The 23,581-nt window shown below is 49.3% G+C and overlaps 1 protein-coding gene across 1 annotated transcript; it reads right to left on the bottom strand.

The window, feature by feature from the left end:
- Window positions 1-938: 938 nt before the first annotated feature.
- On the bottom strand, window positions 939-23,513 carry KLHDC10 (kelch domain containing 10). The gene is made up of 9 exons (XM_064703109.1): window positions 23,384-23,513; window positions 18,173-18,394; window positions 14,163-14,317; window positions 10,099-10,247; window positions 9,319-9,403; window positions 8,686-8,752; window positions 6,975-7,022; window positions 5,019-5,158; window positions 939-3,996 (listed from the first exon to the last, which is right to left on the bottom strand). The coding sequence occupies exons 1-9, from the start codon at window positions 23,511-23,513 to the stop codon at window positions 3,787-3,789; spliced, it is 1,206 nt and encodes a 401-aa protein (XP_064559179.1). The 3' UTR covers window positions 939-3,786.
- Between the last annotated feature and the right edge of the window lie 68 nt (window positions 23,514-23,581).

Consider the following 23,581-nt stretch of genomic DNA (forward strand, 5'->3'; position numbering starts at 1 on the left):
TCCTCTGTCACCTCAGCCCCAGCAGGGTGGCTGTGGGCTCCAGCTTTCTCCACGGCCCTCCCAGAGCTCCAGCTCAGCTCCAGCCTGCTCTTCTCTGACCATCTTTGGTCCTCCTGGCTTTGAGGGCTGTCCCACACTCCTGAGAAGGTTCAGGGATGCTCCTGGTGTTGTCCATAGGGTGTGACAGGCTGGGGACATCTCCCTCCACGCAGGGAAAAGCTGGTGGATGAGGTGAGAGGACAAAGTTGGGGCTTGGATATATTTATTATCTTTAAAACACAAACAATCCCAAGGCAAAGCACTGACAGATCCATGAACACGGGCAGGAGGCTCTGGTGCCTCTCCCCTCTGCTGTTCCTTAGCATGGAAAGCAGGGAGTGCTGTCACAGCATGCTGGGCTCTGAAGGAGGGACAGCCAGCCCTGAGTGAGGCAGCAGCTCGTTAGTGATTAATGAGCTGCTTTATTAAGCCTTGTGTGTTCCTGGGGAGGCATCAGCAGGGCCAGCCCCGCTGTCCTCAGCCTGGCACATTTGGGGGCACTGCCAGGTGAGTGGCAGGACATGGGAAAGGGATGGGAGGGCAGGAGCTGTGGGAGAACCTGCTCAGGAATTCTGTTCTGAGCTTTCCCTGTCCCTCACAGCCTGTGCCCACCCCAGGCAGCGCTGTGGCTGCTCCTGCCCCTCTCCAGCAGTTGCTGCAGGTGCTGGATGCTCTCCCTCTCCTCAGGGAATTTTCATTAAAGCTTTTCCCCACAGGAGCAGCCCAGCAGCAATTAAAGCCCCCTCAGAGGAGCTGTGAGCTCGGTGCTTAAACCAAGTTGTTTTTTCAGGAGCAGCCTCCAAAGGTCTGGAGGCTGTACAAGCACCAGACAGTGGTGGATTCCAGGGGTCTTTCCCATTCCATAACCTCCCCTGTCCCTCCTGCAGCAGCCAGGGGAGGTTATGGAATGGGAAAGACCCCTGGAATCCATCGGTGGGTGGTGCTTGTACAGCTTCATCAGCAAAAGGGAACTCCTTGGAGCTTTGTGGTTTTCTTGGTGGTGCTTTCCCAGCTGCTGGGGGTGCAGGGATCCACAGGGACCAAATCCAGCTCCTGCCCAGGACACCCCAACAATCCCCCCTGGCCCTGAGAGCAGCGTCCAAACACTGCTGGGCTGTGCCCATTCCTGGGGAGCCTGGGCAGGGCAGGGCATTGCCCATCCTTGCTGCTGTCCCTGATGTCCCCAGGACAGTGTCACCCCTGCTGGCTCCAGGGCACTGCTGTCCCCGATGTCCCCAGGACAGTGTCACCCCTGCTGGCTCCAGGGCACTGCTGTCCCCAGGACAGTGTCATCCCTGCTGGCTCCAGGGCACTGCTGTCCCTGATGTCCCCAGGGGTGTCACCCCTGCTGGCTCCAGGGCACTGCTGTCCCTGATGTCCCCAGGACAGTGTCACCCCTGCTGGCTCCAGGGCACTGCTGTCCCTGCTGTCCCCAGGACAGTGTCACCCCTGCTGGCTCCAGGGCACTGCTGTCCCCAGGACAGTGTCATCCCTGCTGGCTCCAGGGCTGTCCCATCACCAGGACCCCCAGGTCCCTCCCCAGAGCTGCTCCCCAGCCTGTCCTGGATGCTGAAGTCTGAAGATTCCATCTCTGGCTTTCCAGGACCATGCAGGTGGGTTGTGCTGAGATCAGGGTGGCCAAGCAGGACTTCCCTCTCCTGAGGCTGTGCTGGCTGTCACCCATGGCTGTGCTGTCTCCACCTGAGGGGTTTCAGTATTTCCCAGAATCATCTTTTCCAGGGTTTTACCAGGCACTGAAGTGGGACTGACAGCCCTGTGGTTCTCCCATGGTCATCCCTTGAAAAGTGGGAGCAGCTTCCAGCCAGCTGAGAGCTCTGCAAGTCCCAAGACTGCTCCAAAACCATCGACAGAGGCTCTGTGACAACCTCAGAAGCTCCAGAGATTTCCAGAGTAAGGACAGCCTGACAACCTGACAGGGATGTGCTTGCTCAGAGATCCTGGATGGCTCCAGGATCACCCTGGGGATGAGGGGAGTTGCTCTTTAAAGCAGCTGAGAGAAAAACCAGCACAGGGACGGCCGGGCTGCTCCAGGACCAAGGTCCACAAGGCAAAGATGGAAGTGTGGATATTCAGCTTGGCATGGAAGGAGCTGCAGGGATGGTCCTGCAGGTCCCTGCAGGGCAGGCCAGGAGAGCAGGGAGCCCTTGCTGCCAGCAGGGTCTGCATCCAGCAGCCAGGCAGCAGAGGAGGGGTTGAAATGCACAATTGCTGTGAAGGTGCAATGCAGGGCATGCAGACAGCAGAGCTCCAAGCAGCTCCCACCAGTTCCTGCAGTCCAAGCACCTGAGAAAGCCTCAGCTGTGACGCCCAGACCTTTTCTGAGCCTTGAGGGGGGAAAAAAAGCAGCAACTGAAGCTGGAGAAAGAGGAAAATCTATTCTCAACACCAGGGGAAGCTTAATTTTGGGACAAGGGGTGAGTTCCCTATGTGGGGGCAGAGACTCCAGCAGGCAGCACCTTTGGATTAACAACATGAAGACAATGCTATGGTTTATTTGAACATAAATGCAATTTCTTAAAAAGAAACTAAAACCTCAGAGTGTAACCTCTGCCTCTGATGAAGAAGAAAGCATTGGGAAAAGCTGATTTTAAAAACAAAAGGCACTTAAAAATGGGCTCCAACTGAAAAGGATTTTGCACAAACCTCATGCCTGGAGCTGTTCAGAGTTCAGTGGCCACTTAAACAAATGCAGTGTAGAGAGCACAAGAGGAGCAGAGCCACCCCTTCCTGTGCACAGACAATGCCTGTCCCCACAAGGAGGGACAGTTGTTCCCTCTCCCCTTTTTGGATGCTGTGTGACCCACAAAGCCACTCCCAAACCAGCTTTGAGTCACATCTCCCACCCTCAGGGGAACATGAAACAAGAAGAAAAAAAAGCCAATTTTTGGGATGTGTGGGAGGAAGGCAAACCAAAATCTGGGAGATGCTGAGCAGGTTCAAAGAGCTCTGAAATCCACAGGGTAAGTTTTTGCTGCAGCTCATTGTGGGTGCAAAGCGAGCTGAAAAAGTTCAAAAAGCCTCAGGAAAACCTTTCCCTGCCCACCCCCAGTTAACTACACAGTAATCCCTTAAGTGGCAACTTTTTCCCCAGTCTTCCAAGCAAACCTTTGAGTTGTGAGGAGGGGAGGACACAGACACTGCACCGGGGGAGCTGCTGGGCTGGGCTGGGCTGGGCTGGGCTGGCCTGGGCGACGTTCCAGCGTCTCCGGAGGCTCGGGGTGGGATCATGGTGGAATCATGGTGGAACATGGTGGAACATGGTGGAACATGGTGGAACATGGTGGAACGTGCCCATGGACACATGCAGGGCTGGAGGAACAGGCAGGGAGCTCAGCAGGCAAAGGGCAGCTTGGTGCTCGCTCTGCATCGCGTCCCTCGCTGGATGCCATGGTGGGAGCACCAAGGGGAAGGTGCCAGCTGAGCTCACACATTCAGGAACTCATTAAGCTCCCCAATTAATTGCAAGCGTGTGCTGATGACAGGTTGCTGGTTGGCTGCTTAGTCTCAAAAATACTTTTGGGTTAACAGTGTAAGAGAGCTCCATAAATAAAAAGGGGACTTTGCTTTTTTCCAATGACTAAAAGTAACCATGTCTGGAAAGGCATTGATGTATTTGCTGAGTAAGGCCTTGAGCAGGTTCCTCCATGTTCTTAGCAAGACCATCCATGGAATCCATAAATAGGGGGTGGGAGGGGGAATTCTTCTTGGACAGAAGGGGGAGATTGCTCATTTTAGTCGCTCCACGAGTCCCTGCGTCAGTCCGAGGTGCAAAAGCTGGGATCTGGACAGGCTTGCCAGGTGAGGGAAACATTCCAGGAGCTTCTCCCAGCACAGTTCCAGCAGGCTGGGCACCACCAGCCACATTTTGAACAGGGAGCCAGTCCGTTTGTTTTCGTGGATGTTGACCACCCCTCCGTGCACGTACATGCAGCCAGCCTGCGAGGGGAAGGGGGACAGGAGTTAGAGAGGCAGGAAAAGCAGGACTGGCCTTTATTCCCACCTCCCACCCCTCAGCAGGGCTGGCACTGCCTCAGGCACCCGCTCTGGGATCCCCTGAGTCAAGGAGGAATCGCTGCTGGAAGGGCCATGTCTCATCCTAAACCACTCACCCACCACCTCTGAGCGCTCTGCTCTGAGGTTTGGGTGATTTCCAACCCAATAAATCCATTTTAGGAGTGTGGCAAAGTGTTAATAAAGTAGCACAGAGCCCAACTCGTGTTCCAGCTAAAAAGAATGTATTTTTAAACTCCACCCACCTCACACAGCCACCCTGCATTCCCTTGGCTCAGCACAAGCCTGCTCCAGGGATGACAGGAACACAGAGATGGCAATAACTCAGCTGCTGAGTGGGGTTTTTTCCCCACAGGCTGGCAAAGAAAGGGCATTCCAGCTGTCCAGGGAACACTGAGCTGCCTGGGAAACACCTTTATCAGCCCTCCCAGGAACAGCTGCATTTGGAACATTCCCCAAATGCAGTGACACCAAGCAATGTGATCTCTGCCCTGAGGAGCTGAGGGAGGTGAGGGCACAGCCAAAGGCACTTCTTGCTGCCTGGTAATTACCAATGCCAGCCTTCTGCTTAAGGCCAAAAGCTCTGGCAATACCAACATCCCTTAGTGGCTTCCAAAGGGCTGGAAACATCCAATCCTCCACCTCAAGCTGCTCTCACTAGGATAAAATCACTTTATTCAGGGAGTATTTGTGGGTTTTTTTTGTTTTTTTTTTTATTTTACAAGCAGGAACTGCTGTTCCCACACAGACTTTAAAAGCTCAAATTCTGCATTATTTCTTTCAGAAAGCAAAATCCACAGTGTGGTTGCACTCCTCAAAGAGCAGCAGGAAGAGGAGCCTCCCAAAAGCTGCTGCATGCAGTGGAGGTCACTTCCCTGGGAACAGCAGCTCTGTCTGCAGCCCAGAGCAAGGTAAGAGTGCTTGGAGGAACAGGAGCAGTCACTTACTGGGGTGACAGCAGCACAGTGGAAGTACACAGGCTCTGGCATGGCAGCTGGCAGCTTCACCCACTGGAAAGTCTGCAGGTTCAGCTTCCAAACATCTCCCAGGATCACCTCTCCGTTGTAGCCCCCACACACGAACACATCTGCCAGAGAGGGGACATGGGGAGCTGCCAGGAGCCAGGGACAGCTCAGGGATCCCCCTCCCACAGGGTTTGGGATCAGGAACTGCTGCACCTCAGCAAAGGCTCCCAGGAGCTCCCAGACCAGGCCCACCACAAAGCAGAGACCACCTAAAGACTCCCAGACGGGCTTGGGTGGGAAGGGAGCTCAGAGTCCATCCAGATCCAGCCTGATGGGCAGAGACACCTCCCCCTGTCCCAGCGCCAGTGTCCAACCGTGGGCACTGCAGGGATCAGGGGCAGCCCCAGCTGCTCTGGGAATCCCTTCCCAAAATCCCAGCCCAGGCTCCCTCTCCAGGGAATTCCCTCCATTCCCAGCTCTCCCAGCCTGGCATTGGATCCATCCCCACCCCGACTCCTCTCCAGGAAGGGATTTTGGGCTCTGGGGGCTTCACTGGCAATCTCAGCACTCCAGGAAGGGTCTCCCTTCCCTTTGCCATCCCCAACTTCCATAAAAACCCCTGGGGATGGATTCTGAGTGTCCCAAATGCCAGAATGGTTTGGGTGGGAAGGGCCCTTCAAGCCCATCCCATTCCAAGCCCACCATCCCAGGCTGCTCCAGCCTGGCCTTGGGCACTGCAGGGATCAGGGGCAGCCCCAGCTGCTCTGGCAATGCCAGCCCAGGCAGGAATTGCTCATTGCCAAGATGCCACCCATGGCTGCCCTCTGGCAGTGGGAGCCATTCCCTGGGTGCTGTCCCTGCAGGCCTTGTCCCCAGTCCCTCTGCAGCTCTCCTGGAGCCCCTGCAGGCCCTGCCCTGTGCTGGCAGCTCTGCCTGGAGCCTTCCCTGCTCCAGGGAACATTCCAGCTCTCCTGGATCCCTCCCTGCTCCAGGAACATTCCCAGCTCTCCTGGATCCCTCCCTGCTCCAGGGAACATTCCCAGCTCTCCTGGATCCCTCCCTGCTCCAGGGAACATTCCCAGCTCTCCTGGATCCCTCCCTGCTCCAGGAACATTCCCAGCTCTCCCTGGATCCCTCCCTGCTCCAGGGAACATTCCAGCTCTCCCTGGATCCCTCCTGCTCCAGGAACATTCCCAGCTCTCCTGGGTCCCTCCCTGCTCCAGGGAACATTCCCAGCTCTCCCTGGATCCCTCCCTGCTCCAGGGAACATTCCCAGCTCTCTCAGCCCAGCTCCATGGATTCCTCTGGGCTCTCTCCAGCAGCTCCAGGTCTTTCTGATGTTGTCCCCAGGGTTGGGGACTGAGAGGGGCAGGATCCCCCATCCATCCCCTGCTGCCCACACTGGGGGGGTCAGGATGGATTTCTGCCTCATGTCCCCCTCCCCAGCCTGCCCATGACCCCAAGGCCACCATGGCAGCCCCACTGCAGGCAGGAGAGCATTCCCTCCTCTCACAGCCCAGACACCTGGGCTTGATCAGATTCCAGGCATTTTAAACCCCAGGAGCAGCCCCAGCTCCCAGCTTTGCCCAAGTTTTCAGCTCAGGGGCTCCCAAATCCTCCTGGGGGGCTGGAAGCACCTCCCAGCTCCTGCCTCACTTTTATTGGCACAATCAACACTCCCAGGAAATACCATCCAGCATTTCCCTCCACCCTTCAGCAGAGAGCATTCAGCCACTGACCTGAAGGGTTTGGAAAAGAGGGATCAAGATTGTAACTGGTTTTTCAGTGCAGAAGAAGGAATGGTGCCAAGTGGGCAGCTTAAAGCCTGTCAGTGAGGGAAAATCCTCTTCCAGAAAAGCCACGTGGTCCCTGCAGCTCTCTCCAACTCCCCCCTGGTTGTTGTACAAGATACACCGATTTTCCAGAGGTAAATCTTACCATTTTTTATCTGCACACAGCTGTGGCATCTTCTGGCTGCTGGGAAGCCTGGGGAGAATAAATTAAAAAATAAGTATCAGCAAGAATTGCTTTCAAGTGCTTGTGCAAGTGGTGATTTTGTCTCAACATTTAATCGTGGAGTTGCATTGTTGAGAGGTTCTGCTTTCCTGCTATCCCAGGTATAAAAGGTGCAATTTTAAGCAGCTGTTTCAGGTTTGAGTCCTATTTTCTCTCTGGGGAAGGAAGAAAATGCTGGAATTTTGTTCCCCAGGGTCTCCAGTATCAGCAAGAATTGCTTTAAAGTGCTTGTGCAAGTGGTGATTTTGTCTCAACATTTAATCGTGGAGTTGCATTGTTGAGAGGTTCTGCTTTCCTGCTCTCCCAGGTATAAAAGGTGCAATTTTAAGCAGCTGTTTTCTCTCTGGGGAAGGAAAAAAATGCTGGAATTTTGTTCCCCAGGGTCTCCAGTATCAGCAAGAATTGCTTTCAAGTGCTTGTGCAAGTGGTGATTTTGTCTCAACATTTAATCATGGAGTTGCATTGTTGAGAGGTTCTGCTTTCCTGCTCTCCCAGGTATAAAAGGTGCAATTTTAAGCAGCTGTTTCAGGTTTGAGTCCTATTTTCTCTCTGGGGAAGGAAGAAAATGCTGGAATTTTGTTCCCCAGGGTCTCCAGTATCAGCAAGAATTGCTTTAAAGTGCTTGTGCAAGTGGTGATTTTGTCTCAACATTTAATCGTGGAGTTGCATTGTTGAGAGGTTCTGCTTTCCTGCTCTCCCAGGTATAAATTTTAAGCAGCTGTTTCAGGTTTGAGTCCTATTTTCTCTCTGGGGAAGGAAGAAAGTGCTGGAATTTTGTTCCCCAGGGTCTCCAGTATCAGCAAGAATTGCTTTAAGGTGCTTGTGCAAGTGGTGATTTTATCTCAACGTTTAATCATGGAGTTGCATTGTTGAGAGGTTCTGCTTTCCTGCTCTCCCAGGTATAAAAGGTGCAATTTTAAGCCCCTATTTTCTCTCTGGGGAAGGAAGAAAATGCTGGAATTTTGTTCCCCAGGGTCTCCAGTATCAGCAAGAATTGCTTTCAAGTGCTTGTGCAAGTGGTGATTTTGTCTCAACATTTAATCATGGAGTTGCATTGTTGAGAGGTTCTGCTTTCCTGCTCTCCCAGGTATAAAAGGTGCAAATTTAAGCACCTATTTTCTCTCTGGGGAAGGAAGAAAATGCTGGAATTTTGTTGCCCAGAGTCTCCAGTATCAGCAAGAATTGCTTTAAAGTGCTTGTGCAAGTGGTGATTTTGTCTCAACATTTAATCATGGAGTTGCATTGTTGAGAGGTTCTGCTTTCCTGCTCTCCCAGGTATAAAAGGTGCAAATTTAAGCACCTATTTTCTCTCTGGGGAAGGAAGAAAATGCTGGAATTTTGTTCCCCAGAGTCTCCAGCCTGGCTTGGTGAGAAGCAGCTGTGGGACTGCAGGGGAAGCCCAGGCCTCAAAGGGAGCAGGGATGGTTGGGATGCCCTGGGAGCAGATCTGGGCACTGCCACCCTTCCCAGGCAGGCAGGCAGGGAGCCAGAGTGCCAAACCCCTGGCTGGGCTCATCCCAGGGCTGCAGCACAAATCTCAAATCCAGATAAAGCCACAGACTGAACAACAAAACTGCACCTGAGGCACCGTGGCCACTCTGGCTCCCAGGGAAAGAGGAAAACCCAAACTCACCGACTTTCTCGTGGGGCTTTGTGGTGATCTCCTCCCAGGTGTTGGTCTCCAGGTTGTAGGCGTGGATCTGGGGGAAGAACAGGAGCCATGAGATCCTGCAACCACAGGCTCTGACCCTCTATGAATAAATCCCTTTTTTGCTTTAAGTGGAAACCCAAAAATAGCTGATCCCAGCCAGTGACTAAGCAGGTCTAAAATCACCTTTCAAGCTCCATCCCAGCTTTGCTATTTCAGCTCTACAGCTGAAAAAAAGAAAAGAATTTTGCTTTTGAAAAGAGCTGGACCAATTAAAATCCACACCCTTGAGCTCTCAGAAGGATTTAGAAATCCCTTTCTCCTGCTGCACACAGGGAGAAAAATGGGACAATGGAGAGATGAAATGTCACATAAAGTGCTGCAGACTCCACTTTTTTTGGAAGCAGAGCACTATTTAAAGTGGCCACAGATTCATCACCAGGACACTTGTGGCAAATTCAGGTTTTACAGGAATAGGAGAACAATCTGCTCCCAATTATCTTTTTTTCTTTTTCTTTTTTTTTTTTCCCAGGCCCTCCAGGCAAAGCCAGATGGAGAGGCTGTGCTGGCAATTCCTCAGTGTGGAAAATCTCCTGTGCAGGGTTCCAAATGCCTCACCTTATCCAAGGAATAAGCTGTCCAGGAAGTTCCACCTCCCAGGATATAAATCCTTTGACCATCATGAGCAATTTCATGTCTGTACCTGAAAGGTGCAGAGCAGCACAATCAGCAACAAGAGAAAACTTTCTAGAAATCACCATCAAATTCCAGGGATTTGAGCAGGAACTGCCAAGCCTGGCTCTGCTGCATCAGCCCCTCAGGAGATGTGGGAGCTTTCCTGAGCCCTCCAAGCTGCACCCCAGGAGTCTGAAAGGCATTTTCTGATTTCAATATTCAATATTTGCATTCTGATATTCTGATATTCTGATATTCTGATTTCAAAATTCAATAATTGCAGAGCAATTATTGAATAATTAAGTGCAAGGATTAATGAGTACCAGGACAGCCAGCAATATTCCAGCCCCTTCTAAGGGAGAAGTGTGCAAAGCCAGGCTGGACAGGGTTTGGAGCAACCTGGGATAGTGGAAAATTAGAAATTTAGAAAATTAGAAATTTAGAAAATTAGAAATTTAGAAAATTAGAAAATTAGTGGCAGAGGGGTGGGATTAGATTTATTTTAAGATTCCTATGAACCCAAACCATTCTGGGATTCTTTCATTTTCAACTCAGCTGGATACCAAACCACAGATGAGAGCAACCAAAATCCTTCCTGCCAATTCCACAACCAGTGCCAGGCAAAGGAGAAATGCCAAGAAATGGCAACCAGAGCAAGATATCCCAAAGCTCCCCATTCCCTGCCTCCCCAAAAAAGCCCCCTGAGGCTGCCCAGGTGCCCACCTCTCCTCTGGCATGTCACAGGACATGTTGTTTGGCTTCAGCTGGATCCACTCGCGGGTGTTGAGGTCCAGCTTGTGCAGGTCGGTGCTGTAGATGTAGCCGGTGGTTCCTCCAAACACGTACAGGCAGCCATTGATGATGGCCATGGCCTGGCAGAGACACCAGAGGGGACTTGGGGACACCTGGGGTGCAGGACAGGGAGCTCCTGCTCCTCCACAGCAGCAGCCAGGGCCAGCCCTGGGCTCAGGGTCACTCCATCCCCTGCCCACCTCCTTCATCCACTCCATGGGGAGTCTTAAAAGGTGGAATTGTAAATAAAGGGACCTGAGGAACCTGCATTTGGAGTTTTGGGTTTTGACTACCAACCACTCCTTGGATCGCTTCTTCCATCTCCATTTAGAACTTTGGGTTCTGAAGGTTTTGACCATGACCCACCCCTTAAATCACTTTTTTATTTAGAGTTTTGGGTTTTGAAGGTTTTGACTATGACCCACTCCTTAAATCACATTTAATTTTTATTTAGAGTTTTGTGTTTTAAAGGTTTTTGACTACCAACCACTCCTTGGATCGCTTTTTTATTTTTGAGTTTTGGGTTTGAAGGTTTTGACTATGACCCACCCCTTAAATCACTTTTCCCATCTCCATTTAGAACTTTGGATTCTGAAGGCTTTGACTATGACTCACTCCTTAAATCACTTTTTTATCTTCATTTAGAGTTTTGTGTTTTGAAGGTTTTTTACTAACCAACCACTTCTTAAATCACTTTTTTATTTTTATTTAGAGTTTTGGGTTTTGAAGGTTTTGACCATGACCCACTCCTTAAATCACTTTTTTATTTTCATTTAGAGTTTTGGGTTTTGAAGGTTTTTTACTAACCAACCACTCCTTAAATCACTTTTTTATTTAGAGCTTTGGGTTTTGAAGGTTTTGACCATGACCCACTCCTTAAATCACATTTAATTTTTATTTAGAGTTTTGTGCTTTAAGGACTTTGACTACCAACCACTCCTTGGATCGCTTCTTCCATCTCCATTTAGAACTTTGGGTTCTGAAGGTTTTGACTATGACCCACTACTTAAATCACTTATAAAATTTGCATTTAGAAATTTGGGGTTTGAAGGTTTTTGACTACCAACCACTCCTTAAATCACTATTTTATCTTCATTTAGAGTTTTGGGTTTTGAAGGTTTTGACTACCAACCACTCCTTGGATCGCTTCTTCCATCTACATTTAGAACTTTGGGTTTTGAAGGTTTTGACCATGACCCACTCCTTAAATCACTTTTTTATTTAGAGTTTTGTGTTTTGAAGGTTTTTTACTAACCAACCACTCCTTAAATCACTTTTTTATCTTCATTTAGAGTTTTGTGTTTTGAAGGTTTTTTACTAACCAACCACTCCTTAAATCACTTTTTTCTTCTTCATTTAGAAATTTGGGGTTTGAAGGTTTTGACTATGACCCACTCCTTAAATCACTTTTTTATCTTCATTTAGAACTTTGGGTTTTGAAGGCTTTTTTACTACCAACCACTCCTTAAATCACTTTTTCCATCTCCATGTAGAACATTGGGTCCTGACTACCAACCACTCTTTAAATCGCTTTTTTATTTTTCAGTTTTGGGTTTTAAGGGCTTTGATTACGAACCAGTCCTTAAATCACTTTTTCCATCTTCATTTAGAGCTTTGGGTTTTGAATGTTTTTTACTAACCAACCACTTCTTAAATCACTTTTTTATTTTTATTTAGAGTTTTGGGTTTTGAAGGTTTTTACCATAATCCACCCCTTAAATAATTTTTCATTTTTATTTAGAGTTTTGGATTTTGAAGGTTTTGACTATGACCCATTTGACTACAAATCCCTTCCTAAATCACATTTTAAATTTGCGTGTTTAGGGTTTTGAAGGTTTTGTTAGAGTTTTGTGTTTTGAAGGTTTTTACCATGACCCACCCCTTAAATCACTTTTTTAATTTAGAGTTTTGGGTTTTGAAGGTTTTGACTACCAACCACTCCTTGGATCGCTTCTTCCATCTACATTTAGAACTTTGGGTTTTGAAGGTTTTGACCATGACCCACCCCTTAAATCACTTTTTTATTTAGAGTTTTGGGTTTTGAATGTTTTTTACTAACCAACCACTCCTTAAATCACTTTTTTATTTTTATTTAGAGTTTTGGGTTTTGAAGGTTTTGACTATGACCCACTCCTTAAATCACTTTTCCCATCTCCATGTAGAACATTGGGTCCTGACTACCAACCACTCTTTAAATCGCTTTTTTATTTTTCAGTTTTGGGTTTTAAGGGCTTTGATTACGAACCAGTCCTTAAATCACTTTTTCCATCTTCATTTAGAGCTTCAGGTTTTGAAGGTTTTTGACTACCAACCACTCCTTGGATCGCTTCTTCCATCTCCATTTAGAACTTTGGGTTTTGAAGGTTTTGACTACCAACAACTCCTTAAATCACTTTTTTATCTTCATTTAGAGTTTTGGGTTTTGAAGGTTTTTTACTAACCAACCACTTCTTAAATCACTTTTTAATTTTTATTTAGAATTTTGGGTTTTGAAGGTTTTGACTACCAACCACTCCTTAAATCACTTTTTTCATCTTCATTTAGAAATTTGGGGTTTGAAGGTGTTGACTGTGACCCACTCCTTAAATCACATTTCATTTTTATTTAGAGTTTTGTGTTTTGAAGGTTTTCACTACCAACTACTCCTTAAACCACATTTTTATTTTCATTTAAAGCTTTGAGTTTTCAAGATTTTGACTACCAACAACTCCTTAAATCACTTTTTCATCTTCATTTACAGTTTTGTGTTTTGAAGGTTTTTACCATAATCCACCCCTTAAATCACTTTTTAATTTTTATTTAGAATTTTGGGTTTTGAAGGTTTTGACTACCAACTACTCCTTAAATCAGTTTTTTCATCTTCATTTAGAACTTTGGGTTTTGACTATGACCCACTCCTTAAATCCCTTCCTCATTTTCATTTAGATCTTTGGGTTTTGAAGGTTTTTGACTACAAACCCCTCCTTACATCACTTTATTTTCATTTAGAGTTTTGTGCTTTAAGGACTTTGACTACCAACCACTCCTTAAGTCACTTTTTTCATCTTCATTTAGAAATCTGGGGTTTGAAGGTGTTGACTGTGACCCACTCCTTAAATCACATTTAATTTTTATTTAGAGTTTTGTGTTTTAAGGGTTTTGACTACCAACCACTCCTTAAGTTACTTTTTCCATCTCCATTTAGAACTTTGGGTTTTGAAGGTTTTGACTACGAACCATTCCTTAAATCACATTTTCAGTTTCATTTAAAGTTTTGGGTTTTGAAGGCTTTTGACTACAAACGCCTTCTTATATCACATTTTAAATTTGCATGTAGAATTTAGGGTTTTGAAGGTTTTGACCATGACCCACCCCTTAAATCACTTTTATTTAGAGTTTTGGGTTTTGAAGGTTTTGACTACCAACCACTCCTTAAATCACTTTCTTCATCTTCACTTGGAACTTTGGGTTCTGAAGGTTTTGACTACGAACCACTCCTTAAATCACTTTTTTATCTTAATTTAGAACTTTGGGTTTTGACTATGAACCACTCCTTAAATCACTTTCTTCATCTTCATTTAGAACTTTGGGTTTTGAAGGCTTTTTTACTACCAACCACTCCTTAAATCAGTTTTTTCATCCTCATTTAGAACTCTGGGTTTTGACTACGAACCACTCCTTAAATCACTTTCTTCATCTTCATTTAGAACTTTGAGTTTTGACTATGACCCACTCCTTAAATCCCTTCCTCATTTTCATTTCGATCTTTGACTTTTGAAGGTTTTTGACTACAAACCCCTCCTTAAATCACACTTTTCTCATTCAGCTGCACCAGACATTAACGAACAAATTCTCCCCTTTCTAACTGGCAGAAAACCTCCTTTCCTTTGAAATCTCCCCGAACCAAAGCTGCTTCATTTCTTTATGAAGCACACCTGCTTTCCCCTGTGCTCTCCCCCTTTGGGGCAGCTCTGGGGGAGCACAGGGAGGGTTTTGGGGGGTCCCTGTGCCGTTACCTGGCCGTAGATGCGGTTGGGTTTCTTGCCGCGGCAGCTGAGCAGAGCCCATCGCTTGTACTTGACGTTGCACACGTGCACGTCGTTGCCGTTGCTCTCTCCAAAGGGGATCCCGGTGCCCCCAAACACCAGCAGGTTGTTGCCATGTAAAACAACTGGGGGGGAAAAGGGAAAACAGGGGGGCTCAGTGCTGGGAGAGCAGGGTTTGTCCAGCCTGGGCTGCCCTGGGAGCAAGCTGCTCCAGAGAAGGTTGCCCATGCCCATGGTATGGGAATTGGATGAACCCAAACCATTCCCAAATCATTTTTCCAGGACTGGGTTTGCAGCAAGCTGCTCCAGAGAAGGTTGCCCATGCCCATGGCATGGAATTGGATGATCTTTAAGCTCCCTTCCAACCCAAACCATTCCCAAATCATTTGTCCAGGCTGGGTTTGGAGCAAGCTGCTCTAGGGAAGGTGTCCCTATCCATGGTATGGGAATTGGATGATCTTGAAGCTCTCTTCCAACCCAAATCATTTTTCCAGGCTGGGCTTGGAGCAAGCTGCTCTAGGAATGGTGTCCCTATCCATAGTATGGGAATTGGATGATCTTTAAGCTCCCTTCCAACCCAAACCATTCCCAAATCATTTTTCCAGGCTGGGCTTGGAGCAAGCTGCTCTAGAGAAGGCTGCCCATGCCCATTGAATAGGAATTGGATGATCCTTAAGCTGCCTTCCAACCCAAACCATTCCCAAATCATTTTTCCAGGCTGGGCTTGGAGTAACCTGCTCCATGGGATTGGACGATCTTTAAGCTCCTTTCCAATCCAAACCATTCTCAAATAATTTTTCCAGGCTGGGCTTGGAGGAATCTGCTCTAGGCAAGGTTGCCCATGCCCATGGTATGGAGTTGGATGATCTTCAAGCTCTCTTCCAACCCAAACCATGGAATTGGATGATCTTGAAGCTCTCTTCCAACCCAACCCATGGAATTGGATGATCTTTAAACTCTCTTCCAACCCAAACCATGGGATTGGATGATCTTCAAGCTCCCTTCCAACCCAAATAATTTTTCCAGGCTGGGCTGGGCTTGGAGCAAGCTGCTCCATGGGATTGGATGATCTTTAAGCTCCCTTCCAACCCAAATCATTTTTCCAGGCTGGGTTTGGAGCAACCTGCTCTAGGGAAGGTGTCCCTATCCATGGTATGGGAATTGGATGATCTTCAAGCTCTCTTCCAACCCAAATCATTTTTCCAGGCTGGGCTGGGCTTGGAGCAAGCTGCTCTAGGGAAGGTGTCCCTATCCATAGTATGGGAATTGGATGATCTTTAAGCTCCCTTCCAACCCAAATCATTTCTCCAGGCTGGGCTGGGCTTGGAGCAACCTGCTCCATGGGACTGGATGATCTTTAAGCTCCCTTCCAACCCAAACCATTCCCAAATCATTTTTCCAGGCTGGGCTTGGAGTAACCTGCTCTAGGGAAGCTGTCCATATCCATGGTATGGGAATTGGATGATCTTTAAGCTCCCTTCCAACCCAAATCATTTTTCCAGGACTGGGTTTGGAGCAAGCTGCTCTAGGGAAGGTGTCCCTATCCATGGTATGGGAATTGGATGATCTTCAAGCTCTTTCCAACCCAAACCATGGAATTGGATGATCTTTAAGCTCCTTTCCAACCCAAACCACTCCCAAACCATTTGTCCAGGCTGGGCTTGGAGGAATCTGCTCTAGGGAAGGTGTCCCTATCCATGGCATGGGAATTGGATGATCTTCAAGCTCTCTTCCAACCCAACCCATGGAATTAGATGATCTTTAAGCTCCCTTCCAACCCAAATCATTTTTCTAGGCTGGGCTGGGCTTGGAGCAAGCTGCTCCATGGGACTGGATGATCTTTAAGCTCCCTTCCAACCCAAATCATTTCTCCAGGACTGGGTTTGGAGTAACCTGTTCTAGGGAAGGTGCCCCTATCCATGATATGGAATTGGAAGATCCTTAAGCTTCCTTCCAACCCAAACCATTCCCAAATAATTTTTCCAGGCTGGACTGGGCTTGGAGCAAGCTGCTCTAGGGAAGGTTGCCCATGGTATGGAATTGGATAATCTTTAAGCTCTCTTCCAACCCAAATCATTTTTCTAGGCTGGGCTGGGCTTGGAGCAAGCTGCTCCATGGGACTGGATGATCTTTAAGCTCCTTTCCAACCCAAACCATTCCCAAATCATTTTTCCAGGCTGGGCTTGGAGTAACCTGCTCTAGGGAAGCTGTCCATATCCATGGTATGGGAATTGGATGATCTTCAAGCTCTCTTCCAACCCAAACCATGGAATTGGATGATCTTTAAGCTCCCTTCCAACCCAAATCATTTTTCCAGGCTGGGCTTGGAGCAAGCTGCTCTAGGGAAGGTTGCCCATGGTATGGAATTGGATGATCTTTAAGCTCTCTTCCAACCCAAACCATGGAATTGGATGATCTTTAAGCTCCCTTCCAACCCAAACCATTCCCAAATAATTTTTCCAGGCTGGACTGGGCTTGGAGCAAGCTGCTCTAGGGAAGGTGTCCCTATCCATGATATGGAACTGGATGATTTTTAAGCTCTCTTCCAACCCAAACCATTCCCAAATCATTTGTCCAAGCTGGGCTGGGCTTGGAGCAACCTGCTCCATGGGACTGGATGATCTTCAAGCTCCTTTCCAACCCAAACTATTCCCAAATCATTTTTCCAGACTGGGCTTGGAGGAATCTGCTCTAGAGAAGGTGTCCCTATCCATGGTATGGGATTGGATGATCCTTAAGCTCCCTTCCAAACCAAACCATTCCAAAATCATTTATCCAAGCTGGGCTGGGCTTGGACCAACCTGCTCCATGGAATTGGATGATCTTTAAACTCTCTTCCAACCCAAACCATTCCCAAATCATTTTTCCAGGCTGGGCTTGGAGGAACCTGTTCTAGGGAAGGTGTCCCTATCCATGGCATGGGAATTGGATGATCTTCAAGCTCTCTTCCAACCCAAATCATGGAATTGGATGATCTTTAAGCTCCCTTCCAACTCAAATCATTTCTCCAGGACTGGGTTTGGAGCAAGCTGCTCTAGGGAAGGTTGCCCATGCCCATGGTATGGGAATTGGATGATTTTTAAGCTCCCTTCAATCCCAAACCATTCCCAAATCATTTGTCCAGGCTGGACTTGGAGTAACCTGTTCTAGGGAAGGTGTCCCTATCTATGGTATGGGATTGGATGATCTTCAAGCTCTCTTCCAACCCAAACCATGGAATTGGATGATCATTAAGCTCCCTTCCAACTCAAATAATTTATCCAAGCTGGGCTGGGCTTGGACCAACCTGCTCCATGGGACTGGATGATCTTTAAGCTCCTTCCCAACCCAAACTATTCCCAAATAATTTTTCCAGGACTGGGTTTGGAGCAAGCTGCTCTAGGGAAGGCTGCCCATGCCCATGGCATGGAATTGGATGATCTTTAAGCTCTCTTCCAACCCAAACCATGGAATTGGATGATCTTTAAGCTCCCTTCCAACCCAAATCATTTTTCCAGGCTGGGCTGGGCTTGGAGCAAGCTGCTCCATGGGATTGGATGCTCTTTAAGCTCCCTTCCAACCCAACCCATTCCAGGTTTCCCTGCAGTGCTCAGTGCTGCTCCAATTCCCTACAACCCACCCTGTGCATCGATGGCTTTGAGAGGCTCTAAAGGAGAAAGGATCCCAACTAAAACCATGGTAACCAAAGGTCTGCTGTGAAAAGTGAACAAAGACAGCTATTTTTGGATGCTGGGAGATTTCTGCATGAGGCACCTTCCTGCTGAAAGCACAGCAAGGTAAACACCTGGCAAACACCTCTTGCTTTCCCGTTTTTTTCTTTCCTTCTGCCTCAATTGAGCAAAAATGGAAAGAAAAATCCCAAACCCAACCCAACCTCAGGCCCCACTTGCAAAAACAGCATCCAGATTTCCAATTCCTGCCTGGATTAAAATAGGCAGGATGAAAATAGCTCCAGGGAGGAGTTGGATTTCCGTACGTACGTGACATGGAGGCCAGCTCCCTGGGCATGTAGCCCTCGGTGCCCATCTGGTGCCAGGTGTCTGTGGCAAAGTTGTACCTCCAGAGCTCCCTGAAGAGGGGGTAGTCCTCGTTCTCTGGGCCCCCAGACTCGTCGTAGTCGGGGTTGTAGCCCCCGAAGACGTAGAGGTTGGAACTGTCGGCCACGCAGCGATGGCCGCTCCTGGCCGGGGGGCACCGGTGGCCTAGAGAGGAAGAGGAGGAGAAACAACAGCTCCACGAGGGCTCAGGGTGTGCCAGGCTCAGCAGGGCACCCGCTGGGCTGGAATCCACTGGGAATCCACAGGGAAGGGTCTCTGCAGCAGGAGGAAATGGCTGTGGAAGGACAAGCTGGAAAGGGACACTCTGTGTGTCACCAGCTCAGCCCTGGAGCACTCTAATCCTTCACTACAGCCCTTGTGAGGAATTGGAGAAAATCCCTCTTCTTTCATTCTGCTTGGCAAAGTTCACTTAGAAACAATTCCAAATGTCTGTATTTAGAGCTGCCCAACAGAGAAAAAAATCAAGGATTTGCTTTCCCTCTGACAAAAACCTTTCCGTGACTTCCCCCTTTGTTCCTTGGATCTCAAGACTTTGTCTAAGTCACTCAATTTTCTGTCACTAAACAGAACAGTTCAGTTTAGTGACAGATGGATGATGGATGGATGGATGGATGGATGGATGTTGATGAGATTTGGATGATTGTGATGGATGAGATGGATGTAGATGGAATGGATATGGAAGAATTGATGAGATGATGGATGATGGATGGATGGATGGATGTGATGGATGGATGGATGGGATGATGAGATGGTATGGATGGATGATGGATGATGATGGATGGATGATGGTGATGGATGGATGATGGAATGATGGATGGATGGATGATGGATGGATGGATGGATGGATGATGATGGATGGATGAGATGATGGATGGATGGATGATGGATGGATGGATGATGGATGGATGATGGATGGATGGTGATGGATGGATGATGGATGGATGGATGATGGATGGATGATGGATGGAGATGGATGATGGATGGATGGATGATGGATGGATGGATGGATGGATGGATGATGGATGGATGATGGATGGATGATGGATGGATGGATGAGGGATGGATGAGATGGATGGATGGATGGATGGAGATGGATGATGGATGGATGGATGATGGATGAGATGTGGATGGATGGATGGATGGATGGATGGATGAGATGGATGGATGGAGATGGATGGATGGATGGATGGATGTGATGGATGGATGGATGGATGGATGGATGAGGATGGATGGATGGAGTGGATGATGGATGGATTGATGGATGGATGATGATGGATGGATGATGGATGGATGGATGGATGGATGATGGATGGATGGATGGATGATGGATGGATGATGGATGGATGGATGGATGATGGATGATGGATGATGGATGGATGATGGATGGATGGATGATGGATGGATGGATGGATGATGGATGGATGGATGGATGGATGGATGATGGATGGATGGATGGATGATGGATGATGGATGGATGATGGATGGATGATGGATGGATGGATGGATGATGGATGGATGGATGGATGGATGGATGGATGGATGTGATGGATGGATGGATGGATGGATGGATGGAGGGATGGATATGGATGGATGATGGATGGATGGATGATGGATGGATGATGGATGGAGGGATGGATGGATGGATGATGGATGGATGGATGATGGATGGATGATGGATGGATGTGATGGATGGATGATGGATGGATGATGGATGGATGATGGATGGATGGATGGATGGATGATGGATGGATGTGATGGATGATGGATGATGATGGATGGATGGATGGATGGATGGATGATGGATGGATGGATGATGGATGGATGATGGATGGATGATGGATGGATGGATGATGGATGATGGATGGATGGATGGATGATGGATGGATGATGGATGGATGGATGGATGGATGGAATGGATGGATGATGATGGATGATGGATGGATGGATGGATGGATGGGATGATGATGATGGATGGATGGATGGATGGATGGATGGATGGATGGATGGATGGATGGATGATGGATGGATGGATGGATGGATGGATGGATGATGGATGGAGGGATGGATGGATGATGGATGGATGAGATGGATGTGATGGATGGATGATGGATGGATGATGTGATGGATGGATGGATGGATGGATGGATGGATGGATGATGATGGATGGATGGATGGATGGATGGATGATGGATGGATGGATGATGGATGGATGATGGATGGATGATGGATGGATGGATGATGGATGGATGGATGGATGGATGGATGGATGGATGGATGGATGATTGACGGATGGATATGATCTGGAAACACCCATTTTCCCAGTTTAAGATTCCAGAGAAGCAGGAAGGAAGGATGGGAAGGTGCATTTACAAGGAGGTTCTTTTTGCTTAGTCCTGAGGGCAAAAATGGGAACAGGAAAATTTTCAGGGAATAATTCCACCATCAGAATGAAATTTAACAACAGGATGAGAGCAAACAGCCTCAGGCTGTGCCAGGGGAGCTCAGGGGGGATGTCAGGAGGAATTTCCTCATGGAAAGGGTGGGTAAACATTGTCAGGGGCTGCTCAGGGAGGTTTGGAGTCTCCATCCCCACCTTGGGCTGCCCCTGCATCCCTGGCAGTGCCACATCCATGGTGAATACCCAGGGCTGTGCATGTGTCCTTTTCTCTGCTTTTTTAAAGCAGAGAAATTATTTTGATTCTTATAATGATTATTTTTCCTCCTGCCTGGATTTCCAACATCCACAACAGCAGGATTCAATCCCTCCCTTTCCATTTCTGATCCCTGCAGGATCCTGAAGGACATTCAGGACAAGACAAGTCAATATTGACTTTGACTCCCATCTTCAAAGTTTCATCTTTTCCACAACAGCTGCACAAAGTGAGTTTGGAGCTGGTGGAATTGGAGTCCCTCAGGAATGTTTGGATAAGCAGGATTGGGAATGCACTGCTGAAGGTGAGGTTTAAAATTGATTTGTTCATCCAGCTGTGTTCAGATCCCACCCTCCCCTTCCTGGGCAGGCCTGACACATTCCCAAGTGGTTTCTACACCACTACAACTGAGTGATCCTTGGGTTGGTTGTTTCCAAGGGGCACAAAGGAAAATAAAGGAATTCTGGAGATAGAAAACCACAGAGCTGGAAGGATCATCTGGCCAAATGTCCTGAGGGAAAAGGAGCAGGGATGAGGCTGCTCAGCACCTTGAGCAGCCACATCCTGAAACATTCCAGGGACTCCAGCACCTCCCAGGGGATGGGGGTCCCAGGGAATGCTGGTTCTCACTGGAAAATGTCCTTTTTCCATTGGGATGACCCCTCCCAGCACACCCTGTCCCACTGCTCCATGTCCTCTTTATCCATCCCTTAGGGCCTGGAAACCCCAGAGGTTCCATCGAAGGAAACAAACCTGGGAACCCTGCAGGAGAACTGGGAGCTCAGGAACAATTCAGGCTGGAGGAAATGGAGTGAGGGGGAAAATTCCTCTCTCAGTGGTTATGTAAGGGCTCTATAAATAGGATCTCACAGGTGTCAAACTCCAAAACTCCGGGGTTTTGGGGGCTGGCAGGCAGTTTGGGGTGGGTTCAGGCTGGTTTGGGTGTCCAGGTGAGCTGCAGGGAGGGACAGGATCCGTGCAGGATCAGGAGGGGGCAATTCCCAACATCCCAACCCAGCTGGGGAGAGCAGCAGGGCCTGGGGTGCCTAAAAAGGATTTCCAGGCCAGGAGGGAGATGGGGCTGAGCATCTGCCCAGAAATAGAAGGTGTGGAACCACCCCCAGCAAACCCCCAGTGCTGAGTCAGAGCCTGCAGTGAGGGAAATGGATTTGGGGGGAAAATACAGGGCAGGTTTAGGGATGGGAACGTGGATGGAAAGGCCCTTCCCTGGTGCTGCCACCCCTGAGGGGCTTCTTGTCCCACATGGGAGAGGCAGCAAAGGATTCCTGGCCCTGGGATCTCAGCTCCAGGTCAGGAGGAGATAAAGGGATCAGGAAAAATGGGATAGCCCAGAGCAGCTGGGGGTGTCACAGGGCATGGGGTGTCCCACAGCCCCCAGCGCTGCACAACTCCTCAATCCTGTGATCCTGGGGGGACCTCAGCCTCCTCCTGGAATGTCTGGGGGGTTTTGGGGTGACAGAGATCCAGGAACGATGGAATAACCCTTCAGCATCCAGCCTTGCTAGCAGAGAGGTGGAATTTTCCCAGTAACATTTCCCATTTTTCCCAGGGACCAGGACTAAGCTGATGTCACACCCCAGGCAGGATGTCCCAAAAACCCCAATACAATGGGGCAGATATCCCAAAAACCCCAATACAATGGGGCAGATATCCCAAAACCCCAGCCCAGTGGGACTGCAGACTGGGGGGACCCCAGGGTGACCCCAGCCTTATCCAGGGTGGCTGAAATGGGGCTGATCCCTGTGGGTGCCCCTGTCCCCACATCCATGGGGGCACCCAGGCCCCTCCCAGCACCTGGGGAACCCTACAGACCCTAAATCCCTGTAAAAGGATAACTGCCCCCATCCCTGGGATCATTGGGATGGGAACAGCCCAGCTCCCCCCACACCATTCCCGGCTTTGGGGACAGGGACACCCCATTATTCCCGCTCTGCTGGGGCACCCCAGCTCCCCCCGGGGATGTCCCAGAGGCAGGGACAGCTGTCCCCTCGGTGTCCCTGTCCCCTCAGGGCCCCGGGGACACGCGTGTCCCTGCCTGGGACAGCAGGACCCCGTGCCTGGGGTCAGCAGAGCTCTCTGGAGGGCGGGGATGGGGGCGCCCCGATTAAAGACCCCCCAGGAATGGGGGTGTCCGGTCCCGAGCACCGTGGCAATGGGTAATTCTGATCCTTGAAGAATGGGTCTGTCCCAGCCCCTGACGCTCCGGGATGGCGGCGCTCGGTCCAGAACCCCTCAGGGCCTTGGGGACGGCGCTGTCCCGGTTCCTGACCCCCAGAGACGGGGATGCCCCGACCCCGAACCCCTCAGGACCTTACAAACAGGGCTGTCCCGGTCGCGGTTCCCTGAGATGCGGATGCTGCGCTCACCGAGCCCTCGGAGCCCTCAGGGTCGGGGCCGCCCCGCTCCCGAACCCTTCAGGGCCTCGGGCTCGGGGTCATCCCCGGCGCCGGCCGCCACTCACCCGCCGCCCGCGGCCTGCCCGGCAGCTGCACGAAGCGGTTCAGGATCCCTCCCCCGCCGCCATCGCCGCCGCCCGCGGCGCCGCCCGCGCCCTCCCCGAGCCCGTCCCGGGCCGCGGCCGCCGCCGACATGGCCCGTCCGCTGCCTGAGGGACGGAGCGCCAACCGCCAATCGGCGCCCAGCTTCTTCGGCCGCGGCC

This window comes from Zonotrichia leucophrys, chromosome 1A (genome assembly GCF_028769735.1).
Source record: "Zonotrichia leucophrys gambelii isolate GWCS_2022_RI chromosome 1A, RI_Zleu_2.0, whole genome shotgun sequence".
Classification (NCBI taxonomy): domain Eukaryota; kingdom Metazoa; phylum Chordata; class Aves; order Passeriformes; family Passerellidae; genus Zonotrichia; species Zonotrichia leucophrys.